Below are 22280 nucleotides of genomic sequence, written 5' to 3'. Positions count from 1 at the left end.
ACATCCGCGCTTCGCGCTTCTTGTGACTCAACGACGCCCGCCGTCGTACACATAGTCGAAATCGACGCCATCGTTGTTTCTGCCTCCGGTGTACGGTCTGCTATATTTTCTGATACCGCTGCGACGACCGATCTTTCGCCGTTACCACTATCGCGGTCTCCACGATGTAAGAGAAAATTATGTTTTTGGTTACACACAATACACGACCTTTTAGTGCATTGTGGTATGCTATGATTTGCACCAAAACAATTGTGACATAAATTTAATCTTTTTATTTCATTATATCTGTCAAAAACCAAAAGCCCTTTAAATTTATCACACTGAAAAATGGAATGATCAGCCTTACAAAAATAACACGAAAATTTTTTTTCCTGTCTTGTGGCTACAAAAGAACCCTTTTGTCTAACATATCTCGTGTCCTTTACAAATTTCTGTATTTGTTCCCTACCCTGATTTTTATTAATTCTTGTCATTTCTAACTTTTCTAATAAACTGCATTTATCCTTAAGAAAATTATGCATTTCAGCCCATGTTGGAAAGTTACCCTGAATCTTATAAGACTCCCATTCCCTTCTCGTATGCCCATCAAACTTATTAACCAAAATCGCAATTAAAAGTATATCCCAATTTTCCGTGGGTTGATTTAACGCTTGCAAAGATCTAATATTACGATTAAAAGTATCAAATAACCGTCTTAGTTCAACGTACGATTCTTTATTTGCATTTGGCGCATCAAGAAGGCCCTGAATATACGTGTCAACAATAAGCCTATTATTTTCGTATCGCTCAACCAAAAGTGACCAAGCAACTTCCCAATTACGCTCTGTAATTTGCAATGAGCTTATTAAATCTGAAGCCTCATCTTTTAAACAACCCCTTAAATACTGTAACCTTTGAACTCTTGGTACTGACCCAACCATGGCTAAAAAGATATCTTTAAATTCTAGCCATCTTTCTATTTTACCTGAAAAACTTGGTAAACTTAAACTAGGCAAATTACTTTTAGCTGGCAAAGCAAAAACATCAATATTGTTAATTTGTGAGGTTATTTCGTCTTCCTCATTTAATTGTTCAGATCTCTGAGAGCCTCCAGAAATAGAACGTAATTTTTTCTCATATTTTTCAATTGCAGCCTTTGCCTTAGCCACAAGTATAAAAAATTCATCATAATAATCTTTTTCATCAAGCTCATTATTCTTTTCCTGTTCTGTCAAATTTAAAGATTCTAGTAAAAAAGAAATTTCTGATTGTATTTGAGAAAATTCATCATATCCACCCTCAAACTTACTTAGACGAAATTTTAAATCATTATAATTAATGTCAGTTAAATTTTCTAAATCTGTCTTATCAATAAATTTCTGAAATAATGTCAAATGCCTTCTAAGTAAAGCCCTTTTCTGTTTCTGAGCTGCAAGTTCCTTTTTTGTGTCTTCCTCAGACATCATGTCAAAATTAAATAATTGATTCTTAATTAATTACAAAAATTCAAAAACTAAAAATCACTTGCAGAACAAAACAACGATAAGCGTTTGATAAACTGAGAAATATCAAACCAATGCCCTACTAAGCGGAAATAAATGGAACTGACTCACCAATCTGCTGCATTCGTCGATGCAAAATTCTGATGTCACAGAAATTACGAACTCGAATTAATTATGCGTTGCACTCACGTCGATGCACTGTCTTTGAGTTTACATAAACGTCGGTGTAAAACTCAAACCAAACTGTCCAATTTTAAACTGCGCGGAAATGTCCATTTCCCGCCGGAAACTTAACACAAACTGATAAAAATCTGGGTCGACGGACCAAAAATAAATGTAAGGTAATCTTGTCAGACTACCTTATTACTGTCAAAGTGGACTGTATTGGTTTAATTAAAAACCATCCTTTACTTAGGATTACTTTATTAAATAACAATATAAAAATGCTTCATGTCAGAAGCCCTGTCTTGCTTAAAGTTACTTACTGACTAACTACGTTTTTATATTCAATCGCCTCGTGCACGCAATGTTAAATTAATCTTAAATCTACTACAAAGAATATATTGTGTCTCACTTAAAACACTACGTTATTATCGTCAAACTGAAAAGTCAGCGTTTTCACTAAATCCGGCGAATGTCTCCTTGAGCGGTATATCTGATGGATTGTTTAGGCTATAATTTTGCCGATTATTTTTGTGGTTATTTTTCAATAACGAATACCGAACAAAATCCAACAGCACAAGTGGCGATTATCATCATGATATGAATTATGATAACTACAAAAAATGGTTTTCAGACAATCTCATTCCAAAACTAAAGCAAAGGTCTGTTGTGGTAATTGACAATGCTCCATACCACAATAAGCAAATAGATAAAGCACCAACAACAATAACAAAAAAAGCATAAATGCAACAATGGTTACGTTTAAGGGGTATATCATATGACGATAACATGTTAAAGCCGCAGCTATATCATTTAATAAAACTGCATAAACCCAAATATAAACGATATGAAAAAGGATTTATTTTAAAGGAACCTACAATTGATATAGACATAGAAAAGGGTCATAATTAACCTTAACGATAGCGATATTGACACAAACAGTGATTACTCTAATGAGTCGGATAAACCAGAAAATGACTTATCTGGAATAGACGAACTTAGTGATAATGTTGAAGAACAAGCTGTGGAAAATAAGAATCTAACAGTTGACGATGATAAAACGTACCTTAATTTGTAATTTTTTTTACGTATAAATTTATTAATGAAATATTAGATAGGTATATTGCATTTTTTACCATTTACATAACACAATTTAAATTTATAATAAGAACATTTTTTATGTATTATGTCTATATAAATTTATTTATAATGTATTAATTATATGTATCCATACATAATGTGTACAAAATATAGGAAATACATAATAAATAAATATTGGTAAATATTACACTGGATTTAATTTAGGATTTTTAAATAAAGTAATATCAATACCTTTGTTATAATTATTCATTTATTTTATAAATTTATTCAAAATTTTTATCCTAAGTGATTTCCGTCAAGGCTGGTACACGACACACTGTATATTGGTAAATATATTAATTCATGCGTTCATTTACTATTCATAATATAATTTAATTAAAACAAAAATTAAATAAAATTTTAAGCCCGTCAAATATGCTGGATGTAAACGTAGTACATGAGCCTCGATTTATTGATTTTTATGTTTTGCATCTTCCTCGCACCCTGACTCATTCACTTCTTTATTTGCGCATCTCAGAGGCCAAGACACTTTGGTTGACTAGTACTTCTATAAATATAATTACCCAATAATAAATTAGCATGTATTTCATCCCTATATATCAAATATTTTGTTCTGTATTTTGTGTTTTACTTAAAAGCATTACAATCTTAAAAAATGGTTTATTATTTAATTTATCCCTCTAATGTTACTGGAATAGTTTTAGCCGATTTTACAACCTATTATCCCAAATCAACACACCCCACTTTTTGTCGGCCACCAATGTCGGCGTTTATAAGACCCGGTAAATTTTGATAATTTAACATATTTTATATATATTTACTATATCCACAAATGAATACAAAGCATATAATTTACAAAACTACTTATTTAGCGCTTATTATGATAATTGTTTGTTATTCTTTTGCGCTTTTGTATTTTTAAAACGACCTAATTCAAAAATTAAAATAACCCATACTGTATTAAAATTATTTTATATTTTTTAGTGCGTTTAAATGTGTTTTTTAATTGTTTATTTATTTTAACTTAGATTTATTTTTTGAATATTCATCTCTAAAATTTCAACAAATATTAAGTAAAAACTTGTATTTTTTGATAAGACTCCTAAAAATGTAGCAAATTTAAACAATTCAACAAGTAAGGTTTTTTCAAATTCACTTTTTATATATTATATTTGACTTAAAAGGTAGCCATTTTGAATCCGCCATATTAAACGCTTCCAATTTATTTAAAAGTTCAAATTCATTGAACTGATCAAAACTTCTAGATACACCAATTTTAGAAAAGGGAAACTCAAAAATATTTTAAAAACTGTCCTTGTTATCGAAAGCCAAGCACCTACAAAATTTGAAAACAATCTGACAAGTAGAAGTTATAGTTTAAATAGAATTCTTAGATTTGTTATATACATACATACAAACATTGCTACATAAAGGCAAAGAAGTGAAGCTAATATAAAAAATGTGTAAAAACGTTAATAATTAAGAAACACTGTCATATAAACACATTCTATTCCAGTCCTATAAAAAAAGTTCTTATTTTATGACTTAAAATACTTCTTATGAATACTCCTCGTATAAAAATAATCAGCGCGCCTCAGAATTTGCTGTCATCGATATTTACGATAAACCCTGGTAAACGCTCGTACGCAGCAAACAGCGGGATTCAAGGTCAATTTTGCTTTAACACGGGCGGTATAGGAAGTGGTCTGACTTGTTGTAATCTATAGACGGTGGATGTACGAATCAATGGTAAAGGTTATCGTGCTATGATAATAAGTTTCTTCTGCCTCATTTGAAAGCTATTGATCTTGACGGTAGATGGTTTCAGCAGCACAGTGCCACATGTCATACTATCGTGAAACATTGACGAACTTGCACGAATTTATTTCTGATCATTTCCCGGTTTGGTGACCCGAATTGGCCTTCATACTCTTTCGATTTAACGCCTTTATACTTTTGGCTGTGGGATTATCTGAAGTCACAGGCTTATACTAAAAATTCTGCACCCATTAAAGCACCGTAAGTAAAGTTTAGAGACTGTATTAATGATATACCACCACATGTCTACAATAACGTTATTGAAAATTTCGTCAAAAAGCAAAGCTGTGGCAGATATTTACAAGATTTTTATTTCAAAAATATCATGACACTTATGACAATTTTTTAAGGTCAATAATATATTAGGCAAGAGCGACATTATAAAAATAAGAGTGCCACAAGGTTGTCTACTTGGTCCAATTTTGCTTATAATTTACCTAAATTCTTGTTTTAATATTAAACTAACAAATGGAACCATTATTTCATATGCAGATGATACTGCCTGACTTTTTAATGGTTCGAGTTGGAATCAAACAAAACAGTATGCTATAGAAGGCCTGAATAAAATAAAAAACTGGTTGGATACTTATAAATTAAGCCTAAATGTAGCAAAACTAAATTACATTGCTTTTTCTCTCACTGGGGTAAACAGACCGGATTATTCATATTTTTCAATTGATAATAATTATGAAATAAATTCTTTCTATTCCACTCTTTCCTCTTTTGATCTTACCTTGAAGGATAAGGCGCTGGAATTCATAGCATTCTTTTCTCATAATATATTCTAAGGATGATATTTTTCTACATTTTATTACTTCAAAGAAACTCACGATCTTCTCTAAAGAACTTCTTCATGTCTTATGTTGTCTACCTATGATATTCTGATCATTCGTCTCATACATTTCATCTCAAATGCTTTCAATTTATTTATAAGGATTTTTTTGAGTTTAAGGAAGGTTGCTCTTGAGTATTCTCTTTTACATCTAATTTCTTGTTCTGCATCCCAATCTTGATTTAACATACACCGCAGATACTTTAATTGCGCAACTTACTTAATATTCTTCGCATTTACCTGAGTTCTGACTTGTGGAATATCAGTCTTACTCGCGACCACAAACTTTGATTTTTTATATTAATTTTCAAGCCTAATATTGTGCTTGTTTCATTTTTGAGATTTAACAATTCCTGAAGATGATTTGCATTATTTGCGATTATTACAATACCATCTGCATTATACTTATAGGTATTAAAGTGAAACACTAAAACCGACTCAAACAACACTCTTTCCGAGTAGAGATTGAACAACATCGGTGATAAAATGCATCCATAACTTATATTCTTCCCGAACTGCTCGATTGTTGAGAAGCTACTCAATCAATATTTGCTTTCTGATTCCAGTACAGATTGCCAATTAATTCGATGTCTTTGGATGTTCTTTAGACGTGCTAGAAAACATATTATTAAGACTGGCTTTGTCAATCTGTTGGTGTCTAATTTTTCCTATTAATATACTTGGTCCTATCAGTTCTTCTACTTAAATCGTTGGGTTGCTTGGTCGATTGTCATTGAAAAGCTTAATTGAATATTCCTTACAGATTTCCGATATTCTATGTGTATTCATAACCATTTCATTATTTTCATCTCTAATAATCTGTGCTGTTTCTTTGTGTATATATCGCAGCTATTTTTTCACTTTTTTGTGACGGTTGAGAAGAAGAATGTGAAAATAGCTTCTTAAATATTGACATTATTATAATTAAAATCTAACATCTTACAAAATAATAGCATTCAAAGTGTATTACTGCAAACAGTACAATAAAACCCTTACTAATATTTCTAGAAGCTTCTTATAAGATTTAGTATTACCTTATGCAGAGTTCAACGGCTTTTATATCCCCTCCATGTACGGCAGAGTGAAGTGGTACGTTGCCTTCTGCATCATAAAATGAAATCATTTCTTCTCTAGTACAACCCAAAGATTCACCCCACGCAAGAAATACCTCCATGGTTTTGGAAGATGCATTTTTGGCTGCCTCGTGTATAGGATAATATCCGTTATTGCACGGTTTTCTTGGACTGGCACCGAAGTCAGAAATCTAAAAAAGATCGAAATTGTTAATGATAGATTGAAATTTGAATACACGAATTGGTAAACCAATATATTTTTTAAATAATACTACATAAAAGAAAGTCGCGTTAGTTGCACTATTTATAACTCAAGAACAGCTGAACCGATATGGCTGAAAATTGATGGAGAGGTAGTTTAGAACCAGCAGACGTATATAGGATACTTTTTACTCTATTCGACCAGGTTTCCGTGAAGCGACTATTAAACGCGGTATAACAAAAAAGGATCTGACATGGCGTAACAAAACGCAAATGACAGCTAAACATAATTTTGTCTATGGCTAAATATGGTTAAAATTTGACAATCATAAAAATACCACAGTATCGATTTATCTGCGATAGGTACCGGACGGAACTGTTATATTTCTTTTACATTTCTCGTCTCTTCCTAGATGATGGAGACGAGAAATATATTAATCATATTAATTTAGTAGGGTAATATGATTAATAGAGTACAGATTAATTGTCAATCTGCTTTAGGTGCAAACAAAGTTGTAGTTAGCCCAGTATTTTAAAGTATGATTTAGTTGCTTATATTCCTTCATATCTAATACAAAAAAGGTCTTATCAGAGGAGTAGATACTTCAAATTCGAAAGAAAGTCTACTTAGATTTTTTTCGGATAAATTTTTCGGATATTTTTATTTAGTTTTATATTGCCCAACTTTGCCTCCATTTAACCGATCCTGTTACTCTTACGGTTTCCGAGATTCCAATGGTCACCCTCAAATTGGGAACACCCTGTACAGCAGGGTATACACATTGAAAATTTATAGAAATTCAATATCTTTTGGTTCGGTTTAGAAATATTATAATTTATAATAGGCTTTTGAAGAAGCTTTGTGGATACACAAAGGAAAATTAAAAAATTATCAAAGTTACGCCATCAATAACTCCTTACCATTCAGTGGTATTTATCGCAGATTGGACCGGCCAGTTTTAAAAAACTCGAGATTTTACTCTTATCTTTGATAAAAACGTCTTGAAAATTTCTTTTTGATTCAGATGCCTGGGGGAGAATTGTGCACCTATCATTGACGCATGCACGCGTTAAAAATCCTTGTTGGTCAAAGTCAACATAAGTTAAACAATTGAATTAGCGATGAAACCCTTTTTAATTAGGCAATTATAAAAATTCCGCCCATCAAAAAATTTTTGTCCTGTTATAACTGAAAAAGGTTAAGCGTGTAACCCCACGTGATCATTAACAAAAAACTATTATGAAAATAAAAATTATATGTATTTCTTACATCATTTGGTAAGGACAACACAAAATTGAAAAAAAAAGGGTAGACAGCGAAAGTTTTCAAAGTTACTGAAATAGCAAAGGGCAGACCTTTACTAACGGTCGATCCAACAGCCCTTTCGCTGTATGAACTTGTAAAACTCTAGGAATATTTTCGGGAAAGGAGTAAACGAAATTTATTTTATTCTGTACCATCTAACACTGGGAGAGAACACGGAATTTATGGCTCTACCAATCGATAAGATTCGGTATTACTGTCGCAAAAGATATTGCAAAGAACGTGTACCGGGATGACCTATTCATAATAGAACACATCACTGATTAACGATGTGAATTATTTGCTGGACATCATTGACTACAAAACTTTTAGGCTATCAGGGATGACTTTATCTTATACATTTAAGATCCAATACATTGGAATTAGACCAAACATGGATTCCATAAGATTTAAGTGGAGAATTGGTAATCACAAAATGCAATAAATTGGAAAGAAGTAAGCATGCACATATCCTTGCTTTTCACATACATTAAGTTGATCTGTACATTGCCTTTAGAGTACATTTGTCGTATGTACAGAACACCACCATAGGCTAATAAGGATGCATCACTATCGCCTTGGAATTTAGTTCAAACAACATTAGAAACGCTTAAGCGACGTGGAATTGTAATCTTCAATCAAGAAGAAGTAAAGAAAGTTGAAAGATATAGAATTTCCATTGGTTAATAATAATAAAAACGTATGTGTAAAGATGGCGGAGAGAGACAAAGCAGAGTTACGAAGTGAGCCTAAAAAGTTAAATAAAGTGGATATAATTGAATTAATTGTTACAAAAACGTTACCAAAAAGTGTATCCAGTGCAAATCTTGGAAAATTACTAACGTGTTAGTGCAATTGTGAAGACAATGGTGAAAAATTGGCACAAAATGACGAAAAAAGTGACATGACGTCATTTCTTGTTGTGATAAGAAAATAATGACACAAGAACAGATACTAGACCAGAAGATCAATGAAACTGGAATAATCAACTGGAAAAATCGGTTTTTCACTTAGAAAAACGAGTGGAATTAAAAGAAAAACAAAACAAAATTTCACAACAAAAATATTCAGCGACACCTAACATCTTTTATGAAAATAACAATAATACCACCACTGATGCACCAATTACCGAAAATGTACCAGTAATACCGGCAAAATTGCAGCCCATTTCAAGAAAACCGCATTTAAGATCGAAAAGCACCAGCGACGAAATTCGACCTAGTACAACCGATTACGGTAGATGGAACAATCAACGGAAAGAACAGGCGCACAAGACCAAGTCAGCGATCAAAGGTCCTTACTTTCCCTGCTACTCAACAGCAGTGATGCCAGGTCTCAAGTTTTTGCATGAGATCTCATGTTTTTTAAACAAATCTTATGTTTTCAATATTTTGCCTAAAAATCTCATGCTTTTTAGCTTTTTTTGCTATACCAAAAAAACTCTTTTGTTTATGGTTTTCTTTTTTGCTATTAAAAAATAGCACGAAACCCATAAAAAAAATCATTAACACACAAAAATGTATCCCAATATTTGTTAATTTGGCATCGTTGGATCATGCAATAATTATAAAATGCAACCTCGCATCTGCAAAGTTGGCATGGTTGAGTGCGGCCGAACGGGGATTCCCTGAATGCACCTAAACATCTTTGTGTGATTTACTTCGCCGTTTATCCGTAGACTGGATTTTACTCGTTTTATATTCTGTTAATTGAAATAAACTTAAAAAAATGGTTGTAAGTGATATTAGTAGTGATAGTGACACTTCTCAAAGCTTGCCTGGCCCTATAGTGCCGCTTAGATTAAAAAGATTTACAAATAACAGTTTAAAAAACAATGGGCCCAATCACCTGGATTTTACTGGGTTGAACCCAATTAGAAAAGACCTAAGTATGCCTAGTAAGTGTTGACTAACATTATGTCATTAGGTATATTTATTCGAAAAATTTCGAATATGATTTTTGCGTAATGTGTAAGAAGGAGACGGAGTAGAGCGAGAATAAACTTGGCTCCACCCTGGGCGGCTATTGCGTCGTCGTGGCGCTTATCAGTCCGGTTAAAGTTCGGTTGCAATTCCTCGCATACCTATGTACGTGTTAGCCGATCATGTTTACAATTTATGTCGGGCGTTTTATATTTGCATATCCTGATCAGCAAGTCCCTACTGCTAAAACAATTTATAATATCTGGCATAAGTTTGAGCAGTCGGAATGTGTAAATCGGTGTACAAAATGTTCTAGTGGCGATCAGGAACCTCGTCGAACACCTGACGCTATGATTGAAAAAAAGGGGTCAAGGTGTGTGCTTTTGTGGAAGTAAGTGAACCTTGTTCTAGCTTTCAAATTTCTGAAGAACTTAATATTCCAAGTCGTACAGTGCGTGATATTTTGAAAAGAAATAAGTACAAAGCCTATAAAATTAAAAACACTCAAGAAATTTTTCCAGAAGATCAAATAAAACGCTTGGAGTTTTGTGAAACCTTAAGAGAAAAAATTGATCAAAATGACGACTTCACAAGTAATATTTTATTTACAGACGAGTCATCTTTTTCTCTTCTAGGTCAACATAATTGTTTTTGAAGGTGGTAGACAATGGTACAGTGAAAACATCTTGTCGAACTTGCAGTTCAAAGTTCGAATTCGAGTTCGAATCAATTCAAAAATCGAAGTTTCGCAAAGTAAATAAATAATAAATATAAATAATCTTTTTATTTAGCACTTGGCTACTTATATCTACTTAACAGAAAACAAAAAATCAATTTTGATTGCGTAAATAAACAAATAGTCCCCTATTAAACATATGTACACTTAGTGCATTCTTTACCTCCTCAGGCAACTTATTAAACATGCACAGTCCCTCGTAAAACAAAGTTTATTGTAACGCGGATGTCGTTACCTGCCTAATGTTAAAGTTTTACTTAGATCTAATGTTATAGTTATGGAATTGTACTCTTCTTTTTAAATAAACGTTGAGATACCCTGGCAATAAGTTATTTTCAATTTTATATGCAATAGAAAGATTTGCCTTTTTTATGTTTTGTTCACCATTTAACCAATTTAAAGAATTTAACATGTCTTTAGTCGGCACATATTTGCTACAATTCAATAATACACGCATTATTTTATTTTGCTGTATTTGTAATTTTTGTATCTCTTTTAACATTTTTGACCATTTAGAAACAACATACGATATTCTATTAAAAAACCCTACTTTTTTTCCTATTTTCTTACATAAATAATTTACATGACTTGAAAAATTTAATTGCGGATCAAGAATTACACCTAAATATTTAATTTCAGTTACAAACTCTATAGGTGAACCATTTATGAACAAAGACAATCCTAAATCGAAAAAATATTTACATTTTGTTACTGATCCTACTACCATACATTTAGTCTTTAAAGAATTCAGTTTTAATCTATTTTTACATAACCAATCATACAACACATTAAGCTCACTATTTAATATATTTACAATTTCTAAATAATCTTTTCCAGAGACGGATATGAGGGTATCGTCTGCAAATAAGTGTATAAAACATCTATTTAATATCCTATTCAGGTCATTTATATAAAGAATAAACAATAAGGGCCCCAAAACACTTCCTTGGAGTACACCCAGTACAATTTCCTTTTTTTGAGATACCCTATGTCCTATTTTTGTCCTTTGAAACCTGTCCTTTAGATAATTATCAATACCATAAAGCCTCATTTTCTTCAAAAGAATTCTACGATGAATGGTTTCGAATGCACGCTTAAGATCTACGAATACACCAAGAACTATTTCACCATTGTTCATTTTCTCTCTCCAATTTGTACATACATACTGGATTGCAGATTCGCAGGAATGTTGACTTCTGAATCCTGATTGTCCCTCAAACAACAAATGATTTTTCTCAAGATAATCCCTCAATTGATTACAAATTATAGTCTCTAAGATCTTATCTACAGTTGGTAAAAGATTTACAGGTCTAACCTCCGAAGGAACAGTTGGTTTATTCACTTTGGGGATTGGAATTACAACACTAGTTTTTAGGTCATAAGGTACCTTCCCGGTGACTATTGAAGTATTAATTAAATATAGTAGAGGATATCCAATCACGTCAAAGAGTTGTTTTACCAATTTAACATTTAAACAATCATCACTTGAGCCTTTGTTTTTTAAACCATATACAATTTTTTTCAACTGTGATAAACAATATTAATTGTTTTAAATTGAGAGAGTTTTGATTTAATATTTAGGTCTGGCGCCTCCCAGTCTCTATCCTCTATACTTTCAGAAACTTCATTCAAAGAGTCCAAAAAAAAGTTGTTAAAGTTTTCCTCTAATAAGCCATTGTAATTTTCAAAATTTAGCTCAGTAAACCGCTCACTGCCCTGCTTTTTTGTTCCGACTAAGTCCTTTAAAACTCTCCACATTTTTTTACTGTTCCCTTTGCAGTTGCCAATATTTTGTTCGTAGTACCGTTTTTTATTTTTTTTCTTATCACAGATACAACCTCATTTCTATATTTCTTAAAGTTTTCCCAATCTGCTTCCTGTTTTGTAATAGAGAATATGTAATAGGCATTCTCTCTTTTTTCCTGTAACTGTTTTACATCTTGATTTATCCACGTTTTTTTAGGATTAATTTTTATTTTTGGTACAAGTTTATCTAAGGCTGTCTGAATGTTAGTGATAAAATCCGAATAAATAACATCTACATTTACAGAGGTGTAATTCCATGTTTTTCCTATTAGTTCCTCAGCTATATTAGCAATATTCTCGTCACTCAGATTTCTGCAGTAGAAAGGCGATTTTTCTTCTGGCGGTTTCTGTATTTGTATATTTGCCCCAATTATTTCATGGTCACTTATGCTTTGAAAATCCCTTTGAACTTCTTGCAGATTAAAATCATTGGTTATTATGTAATCAATAAGAGAAGAAGAAGTTTTTGTTATTCTAGTCTCCTTTGTTACCACTTGTTTAAATCCTGAACTCTGAATGATGTTCTTTATTTTTCTTGTGTCACTAGTAGTTTTTAACCAGCATATATTAAAATCTCCTAAAAAAATGGTTCGCTGTCTATGAAACATCACATCACCTAAGCTATCTTCTAAATACTGGAAAAAGGGAGCTGGGTCTGCATTTGGAGATCTATAGCATGCACCAATCATAATATTGTCCTGCGAAATTTTTAGTTTTACAACCAGGGACCAAAAATTGTAGTCTTGAGAATCGTTAAGAAAAATTAAAAAAGGCACACAATTGCTCACATAAGTAACAACCCCACCGGTATGTCTACTATTAGATAAACAGTTTACTGTAGTATACCCTTCAATAAAAAACTCATTTTCTTCGATGTCAGATGTCAAATGCGTTTGACTTAAACAACATACCATAGGTTTTTTGTCTTGCATAAATTGACAGAATTCATCAAAGTGTGTTGTAAGACCTTGTATATTAACGTGTAAAATTAAAATATCTGATATTTTTTGAATGTTAACATTTTTATTGCTTAATTGCTAATAATGCGTTTTTGATTTTTGTCTTTTTATGGCCTTTTGGTAGGATAAACACTGTTTGTCAAACACGGTATGATCAAATTTGATATCTTTGATTTTTAAAACTTCATATGCATATTTACAGTTTGTACATTCCTTATGTTCTGACTTGCATTCATCACTTTTATGGCTTCGGTTACACAATGGGCACACAACATCTTCTCGGCGACACACTGCAGCTTTATGTCCAAACTTCCAACATTTATAACATCTGAGTAATCCTATATGTTCATACACCAAGCACGAATCCCAATCTAAAAACACTCTTTTGCACATTATAAGCATTTTAAAAACTTCTGGAGAAACTTCCACTACCACATTATATTTTGTAGAATTACTCGGCTTATATTTTTTTATTAACTTTATCTCCAAATTCTGTACATTTTTAAGACTATTCTGACTCTTTATCCTTTGTACAAAGTTATTTTCCTCCCTAAGATACTCCTCACGTACACCAACCACAGTAATTTTGGGACTTAACATTTTAGGAATTTTCACATCATAATTAGCTGAAAGCTCCGCCACTGCTTTATTTTGGAGCCTTTGCAGTGACTCATTATCGCCGCACTCAACAACAATACATCCATTGCTCGCAGGCTTGACTTTGTTTACGGCTACCGACAAATCCGATGGTTTAATTTTTTTCTTGAGTGCACTTTTTGTTGTAGCACTATCTTGGTTTACATTCTTGAGTTTTGTGGTTGATCAAGACTGGTTTCTTTTAAAAAAACAACTTTAATATACAGGACGACTTTTTAATGTACAAAGGTTGATACAAGAAAGAGAAGTGGTTCACAAAATTTGTTTAAGGTATATTTATAAGTTTAAAAAGGCGTTGGCTACATAAGCATAAAAGTTACTAGCTAAGGTCCGGTTAACATGCTTGGTTAGGGCTACTGGTCACGTAACTCCTCCCCTCTGAGTTGGAGAACTATGAGGTAGTCAGAGTTCTCCTGGAAAATCGGTTAGTTTAATGTTCTTGACCGTTTCTTCCGGGGTTGTCTTCAAGAATTTTCTCTTCATCCAGCATGTTTTATATAATACATAAATTGCTAAAATTATTATAATAATATAAAGTAATATAGTATAAAAACTAACACTATTTATTCGTACAGCTGGAATTTCCGAAAATTCATTAAGTTTTTGCTTTTGTATTTTAAGGGTATTTAAAACTGTTTTTATTTCATTACTATTTATATTTTCTAGTTTTAAATCTTGAAAGTTTATTCCAGAGTCAGCATTTTCAGAAATATTAAAACTTAAATTAGGTAATTCTATGTTTTTAAAACTAGGTTTTGCATATTTAAAGCGGTGTAAAATAGTATTTTTAATATTGATTTCACAATCACTGTTTAGTTCGATTAGATAGGTGCCATTTAAAGGTATATTGTCTTTATTTCCGTCACAATTCTGGATAGCAACAACTGCACTTGGCACTACTACAATGTATTTATTTAGTTCAATTCTGCGAATGTCTATATCTTGAATCTTCATGGGAATCTGGCTGCAACTGGAGGTGTTTTTATCATATTGTAACAGCTTTACTTCGCATGGAGCTAGGCTGTCATTTTTTGTTGTATGGAGGTCCAGGCATAAGTATTCTTGGTTGTAAACCTCTTTGCAAGCGTCATTAACAAGTACGTAATTTTGCTCATTTAAAAGAAGGTATTTGGAACTCGGAATAATTGTTTTAAAGGTATTTGATAGAGGAGTAGGAAGGGAATATAAGTGATAATAATTGTACTTATTCTCTTCGACAATTGGAATTTCTAAAATAAACGTAACTTGATTTTCTTTTGTGTAGCTTTTGATTTCTATGATTTTTTCGTAAATTAAAATATTCTCTACAATGCTCGGAAAAGGGAATTTTTTATTGACTAGATGTTGTTCTACACTTCTAATTTCATTCAGTAATGTTTTTGGATCAATAATTGCATTGTGAAAGGTATTTATTTTAGAGAAGGTTATTCCTACTTCAATTCTTTCTAGAATATCATATATTATTTGAAGAGAAGATATTAATTGAGATATAATGGTTTGAGAATGTAGAAAATGATAAGTTATTAGGTTTTCATTATGAGTTTCTAAAATAAAACGTTGTAATTCTTTTATTTGATCACCTAATATTATTTGATTTCGTTCTAATGTGTTTGTAGTATTTTGAAAGTTTAGTATTGATTTTTCAAAAAGAGTTATTTGATCTTTTACAAGAGTTTTGATATTTTGTTGATTATTTCTTAGAGCTTCAATGGCTTGATTAAAACGTTCAGCGTCATTTTGATCTAAATTGCCTGTTATTGATTTTATAATTGATCCAAGACCATCTATTAATCCTCTTTTTGACTTTCTATTAAAATGTGGATTTATTTGAAAAATTTGAGATTGTATTTTATTTATAAGAATTTCTACAATGTGGTAAGTGTTATAAAATTCTGTTCCTAAGTTATGTTCGTGAGTATTATTCGTAATTACTTCTTTTATGAGTGTGTAGTAAACTTGTAATGACTTAAATTGTTTAGTTATGTTATTAATGTCGTATATTTGTATAAAAGTCCATGAGTCTATTTTGTTTTGAGCATTACCCAATTTTAAAGGGAGTATACCAGGATTGGAATTTAGATTGTGGATGATTGGTGTTTTTATTCCTGCTGCGATGCTGCAGAGGGTTGATCTGTAACAACAGGGGGCTTTTTAAGTTCTTTTATATGAATCGTTTCATTTTTATTATTAGTAGATATTTCAACGCAATTTTTGTCTAAAATTCTAGTAATTTTATAGGGACCTAAAAATTTGTTGTCTTTTTTATTTCTATCTTTGGGATTTTTTTAAATACTGTTTGTCCTAATTTAAAAATTTCGTTATTACTACCGTATATATTATGTTTAGCTATTATATTTTCTTTTCCGGAATGCAGTTTTTCTGAAACTTCGTTATAAACGTGGGACATTATGTTTTTATGGGTTTCTGTGTAATCACTATAAAAGGTATGGGGCAAAAATATTTCATTAGGGTTTCTTGATAGGGAATGACCAAAAGTTAATTCAAATGGAGTATAATTGGTGGCACTATGAATGGAACTATTATATCCTATTATAGCATAGTCCATTATATTTTTTTGTTCATTAGGAAAAAGTTCTAGTAATATTCTTAAGTGTTCGATAATCGTAGAGTGAAGTCTTTCTACAATACCGTTAGACTCATGATGATTTGGTGTTGTGAAGTGCACATTTATTTTGTGTAATTTTAATAATTCTTTTACCGTGTCATTATTAAATTCAGTTCCATTGTCGGATATTATTTGTTGTGGAACGCCAAAGCATGTAAAATACTTTATTAAAGCATCAGCAATATGAATGGCTGATTTTCCATCTATACATAAAGCTTGGGCAAATTTCGTAAATGCATCTATAATAGTTAGATAATTTTTATTATTAAAAGTAAATGTGTCTATATGTACAATTTCAAATGGTCGCGAAGCTGTTTGCGTCAGCATTAATGGTACGTACGGTGTTTTTCGGGCGTATTTTGAGCGTTGACATATTTCACAAGAATTAATATATGTACTTACAGATGTTTTCATATTTTTCCAATAATAGTTCCTCTTAAGATATTCAAGGGTTTCGTTAATACCGCGATGGTTAGTTTTACCTTCATGATGGTTTTTAATTAACATGATTTGTTTCTCTAAGTTTTTAATGGTATTAACACGTTTCGTACATCTAATTATCTTGGGACCTTTTTCAGAAAAATATTTAAGATAAACTTTACAAAAATCTATGTATAATTGGTCTGTATGAAAATAAATGCAGTAAACATTTTTCGTGTCAGTATTTTCTTTTAAGAAATCAAAAATTATTTTTTCATTATCCGTAGGAGGAATTTTTATTGTTGTTATTTTATGGTTTTCATAAGTATCACGAGATATGTGTATTTGAGGGTAAATATTAGGCATAACGATAATTTGATTCACTTTATTATTAATAATTTCATCGTATATTTTAATCGGGTTTGTTTATTATGTCTGGTGGTTTTAATTGGATGTCAGATATTATGTTTATTTTCTTTCGGATGTTAATATTTTCATTACGTTTCGGAGGATTTGTTTGTTGTTGCGATTCTATTAAAGGATTTTGATAGTTTTGTAAGGTTTGTAAGTTTTGGGAAACATTTCGAATAGTATCTAATATTTCTTGATCTATGTCACCTGGATTATTTTCGATAGATGCTGTTTCTAAGGCGTTTAAATTAATCCTAGAAAGACAATCGGCGTTTGTATTAAATTTTCCTTTTTTTATAAACTATATTATAGTCAAATTCCTCGAGTTTTAATCTCCATCGAACAAGTTTTGAATTTGGTTCTTTAAGACTGAAAAGATAGGTCAAAGGACGATGATCTGTATAAATTGTAAATTTTCTACCAAAGAGATAGGGTCTGAAGTGTTTACAAGACCAAACAATGGCTAAGAGTTCTTTCTCTATAGTAGAATAACGACATTCGGTTTCATTAAGTGTTCTGGATGCATAAGCTATAGGTTTATCGTGTGGAATAGTACCTTGTGAAAGAATAGCTCCTAAAGCATAATCGCTAGCATCAGTGGTCAGAATAAACGGTTTGGAAAAATCGGGGTACATTAATATGGGATCATTAGTTAAAATTTGCTTGCAGGTATTAAAACAATCAATAAATTCTTTATCATGAATGACTTTACCATCCTTTTTAAGACATTTAGTCATTGGCTTGACTATTTTAGCAAAATCTCGGATAAATCTACGATAATATCCAAGTAAACCTAAAAAACTTTTGATATCTTTCGGTGACTGGGGAATTGGAAATCTTTTAATGGCAGAGATTTTGTCGGGGTTTGGTTTTACTCCTTGGGGTGTGATAATATGGCCTAAGTATTGAACTGTGGTATGAAGAAATTCGGATTTATTTAATTGAAGTTTAAAGTTACTTTTTCTTAAACGATCAAAAATTGATTTTAGTCTTGAAATGTGTTCTTCTAGAGAGGTGGAAAAAATAATAATGTCGTCTAAATAGACTAAACATATTTCATGCTGAAGGCCTCGAAGTATGTTATCCATTACGCGTTGAAAGGTTGCCGGGGCGTTTTTTAAACCAAAGGGCATGCGTTTAAACTCGTAATGTCCACTTTCGGTACTAAAGGCTGTCTTAGGGATATCTGAATTATCGACTTCGATTTGGTGGAATCCACTCGCAAGATCAAGGGTAGTGAAATAGTTAGCTTTACCTAGCTTATCTAAAATGTCAGTTATGTTGGGTAGGGGGTATTTATTGTCGATTGTTTTTTCATTTAGTTTCCTAAAATCAATTACAAGTCTCCATTTTTTCCTTTTTGAGGCATCCATTTTTTTTGGCACGACCCAAATGGGGCTGGACCAGGGTGAGTTACTATCTTGGATAATACCTTGTTTTAACATGTTATTAATTTGATCTTTTACTTCCTGTCTATGGACTTCAGGTAATCTATAAGATTTTGTAAATATCGGGGATTCGTCGGTAAGTTGTATCTGATGTCTTATTTCGTTTGTAAAACTAAGAGGGATTTTATCACAATAGAAAATATCTCTATATTCGAAACACAATTTTCTTAATGCGTCTTTCTCTTCTTTATTACAATGGTCTAATCTAAGGTTCTTTAAATTTTCTTTTAGATAGTTATGTTCAAGAGTTGGGTTAAAATCTACTTCCATTTTTTCGATAAAATTTACGTCAATTAAATTTAATGGTTCTGTTTCAAAAGGTTCTTGAATATTTATTTTTATTGGAATTTCATTTGAATTTATTAGAGAGGTTATAGCAAAATTATCTTTTATATTGACTAAAGCTTTTGGCATTTCTAAACCTTGTTGAAAAGAAAAATAGTTTAATATTCCTATACCATTTCTTTGTGTTACAGGAATTTTTATGATCTTTTGTACTCTAGGTTCAATAGTTATCGAATAACTATTTATTTTATTATCACTTTTTTCAATTAGTTGGTCGGAATTTTCAGGTTCAAAAATAATTTTTATTGTTGAATATGGTGTCTCTAATTCTTTAGTATTCATGTTAATATTAGCATTTAATTGTTTTAATAAATCAATGCCTATTAAACCATCGAATTTTTCGCTAAATTTAAACAAAAAGAATTTGTGATATTCTTTTAAATTGAAAATTTTAAAAATGGGTATTTCGGCTACTTCATTGTGGTAGGTTATATTATGTGCTGTTTGAATATGAAAGTTTTCTTTATATATAAATTTTCGATAAAATTTGTGAGCTAATTCTGGGTCTATTAAAGATTTTGTGCTGCCTGTGTCAATTAAAAAATTTGCATTAATCTGTGGTATAAAAATATACGGGAGATTTGCTTTGATTGCATTTAAATTTATTATTAGGTCAGGTTCGGTTGAGAGACATTGTTGTAAAAATTTTCTTTATCGTCTAAATCGTTTTGATTTGGGTTACTGGGTAAAATAACGGGTTCATTGACATTTGCTGAGTCAGTGTCTGTTGGGAATGTATCAAAATTTTTATTTTGTTCCGTCACAGCATAAGGCATATTTGGATAAGGATTATCATATACAGGGTATGAATAATTTGGGGGTTCAGTATAATCATAGTAAGATTCAAATTCTTCGTTATCATATGGTAATTGTGGGTTGGAATACATATAATTATTATCAGAATAATAATCATTATTTCTATAGGGGTTTTCAAATTGCATGTTATTAATAATATGTTGGTGATATAGTTCGTATCTAGGTCTTTTATTTGGATTAGGTTTTAAATGTGTATTGCCAGATGATGTATCCATCGGTTCTGGTTTATCTCTTTGAGGTTGATTATTATTTTGAAATTGTTGAGGTCTTTGCAATAAGTATTGTCGGTTTTGTTGATTGGAATGATTGAAAGGACCAAAATTATTAGTTTGTGGTCGTTGTGAAAATTGATTATTATTGTTGGGATATAACCTGAATTGTCGGGATTGGTTTTCTCTATGGAAATGATTTTGTGGTTGAAAATTTTGATGGGGGTTATAATTTGATTGATAAGGTTGTCTTATAGGAGGGTAATTATTATATCTTATGGGTTGTAACATTGGTCTTTGAAAGTTTTGTTGGGAATACATATTATTTCTCATGGGTGTGTGTCTTGGTGTAAGTGTATTTTGTCCTTGTGTATTTAGAGAATTTGATCTATTAGAGCTATACAAAAAGTTTTCTTCTTCTATGACGAATGCCATAGCTTGCTCTAAAGTGTCAGGTGTTCTTAATCGAATAGTAGTTTGTATAGAAGGAGGTAAACCTTTAATAAAAGTTTTAAGGGCTAAATCATCGTAACTACGTTGTCTAATTATTTTTTCTGCATTAGGTATAGTAAGAGTATTTAATTTAGAAATAACAAGACTACGTGTATCTTGGCATTTCATACCAAAATTATATGGACTCTCGTTTTTAGTTGGTCTTAAAGCAATTAAATCTTGGACTAGGCAATCTATGTCGCGCTGATCTCCAAAACAAAGGTTTAAAGAATCTTTTACTTGTTGCCAATCTCTAATTTCTACTCTAGAACCTATCATCATTAAAGCTCTTCCACTAAGTTTTCCTAAAATTGCTCTGAGAATGAAATTATTAAACTGATCATCATTTCTACGGGCAAAATTTTGAATTAGGCTTTCGCAATTACCAATAAAGATAGCAAGTGTGTAGGGATTACCTTCATAATTCGGAATTGCATCAAGATATAATTTAAATAATTGATAGTTAATGGCTGGTTCAACAGCGGCGGCTGCTGCAGCATTATTTGCTTGTGCCATTTTTTTTTTAATTTAAATAATTTCAACTTAAACTTAAAATACTTTTCTTAAAATTAAAAATTAAAATATATTTTTTCAATATACGTTTGAAAATTCTCAATATATCGATAAAAAAAAATACAAATATAAATCACTCAAAATAAATAGATAATTCAATTGGAAAATAAACAATATTACTCACATTATCATGACGATTTGCATTTTCTGAGGTTTCTTCTTAATCTAGCTTACGTCTAGGGCTCCTATAGGTTTTGACTCCCAGGATACTGTATTTGTTGCTTCTTCTTGAGGAAACTGCCTCGATCGCTTAGTTTCTACAGCTTGTACAGGTATCTTGTCCCAATTGACCGGTGATCTACGATAGATCAGACGACCGTACTTTTTTGTAAAAACTGTTCGTTTTTTCCGTAAATCGCGTCGCGAAAGAAACTTGGAAAAGGTTAGCCAGTTTCTCGGAAAAATCCTACTATCGACTGCGCCAGTTTTGTGGTTGATCAAGACTGGTTTCTTTTAAAAAAACAACTTTAATATACAGGACGACTTTTTAATGTACAAAGGTTGATACAAGAAAGAGAAGTGGTTCACAAAATTTGTTTAAGGTATATTTATAAGTTTAAAAAGGCGTTGGCTACATAAGCATAAAAGTTACTAGCTAAGGTCCGGTTAACATGCTTGGTAAGGGCTACTGGTCACGTAACTCTTGGGTCGGATTATTAACGGCGGATTCCTTTTAAGAACACTAGACCATTGTACATTATTGTTTACTACTGAAGTATTTGCGGAATTTTTAAGGATTTCCTGCGTATTCTCGTTGCATTGTTCGATCTTTTGCTCCAATTTTAATAGGTTCGCAGCTAAATCCAGTTTGATATTAACTATATCAACACATCGATCGCACACCCAAAAAACATTTTTACATTCACCTATTGATTTTACTAACTGATCC

The 22280-nt window shown here is 31.5% G+C and overlaps 1 protein-coding gene across 2 annotated transcripts in view; it reads right to left on the bottom strand.

Moving 5' to 3' along the window:
- Positions 1-22280, bottom strand: part of LOC126747382 (transient receptor potential cation channel subfamily A member 1) — a 592560-nt gene that overhangs the window by 199348 nt on the left and 370932 nt on the right. For both annotated transcript variants that reach the window (XM_050455968.1, XM_050455967.1), the window contains exon 6: positions 6429-6658. In XM_050455968.1, the coding sequence (XP_050311925.1) occupies positions 6429-6658 (230 nt within the window). The remainder of the gene's footprint in view (positions 1-6428; positions 6659-22280) is intronic.

Source organism: Anthonomus grandis, chromosome 19 (genome assembly GCF_022605725.1).
Source record: "Anthonomus grandis grandis chromosome 19, icAntGran1.3, whole genome shotgun sequence".
In the NCBI taxonomy this organism is placed as follows: Eukaryota; Metazoa; Arthropoda; class Insecta; order Coleoptera; family Curculionidae; genus Anthonomus; species Anthonomus grandis.
Note: the sequence above shows the minus strand (reverse complement) of the source record. Positions and strands in the feature narration are given on the sequence as shown.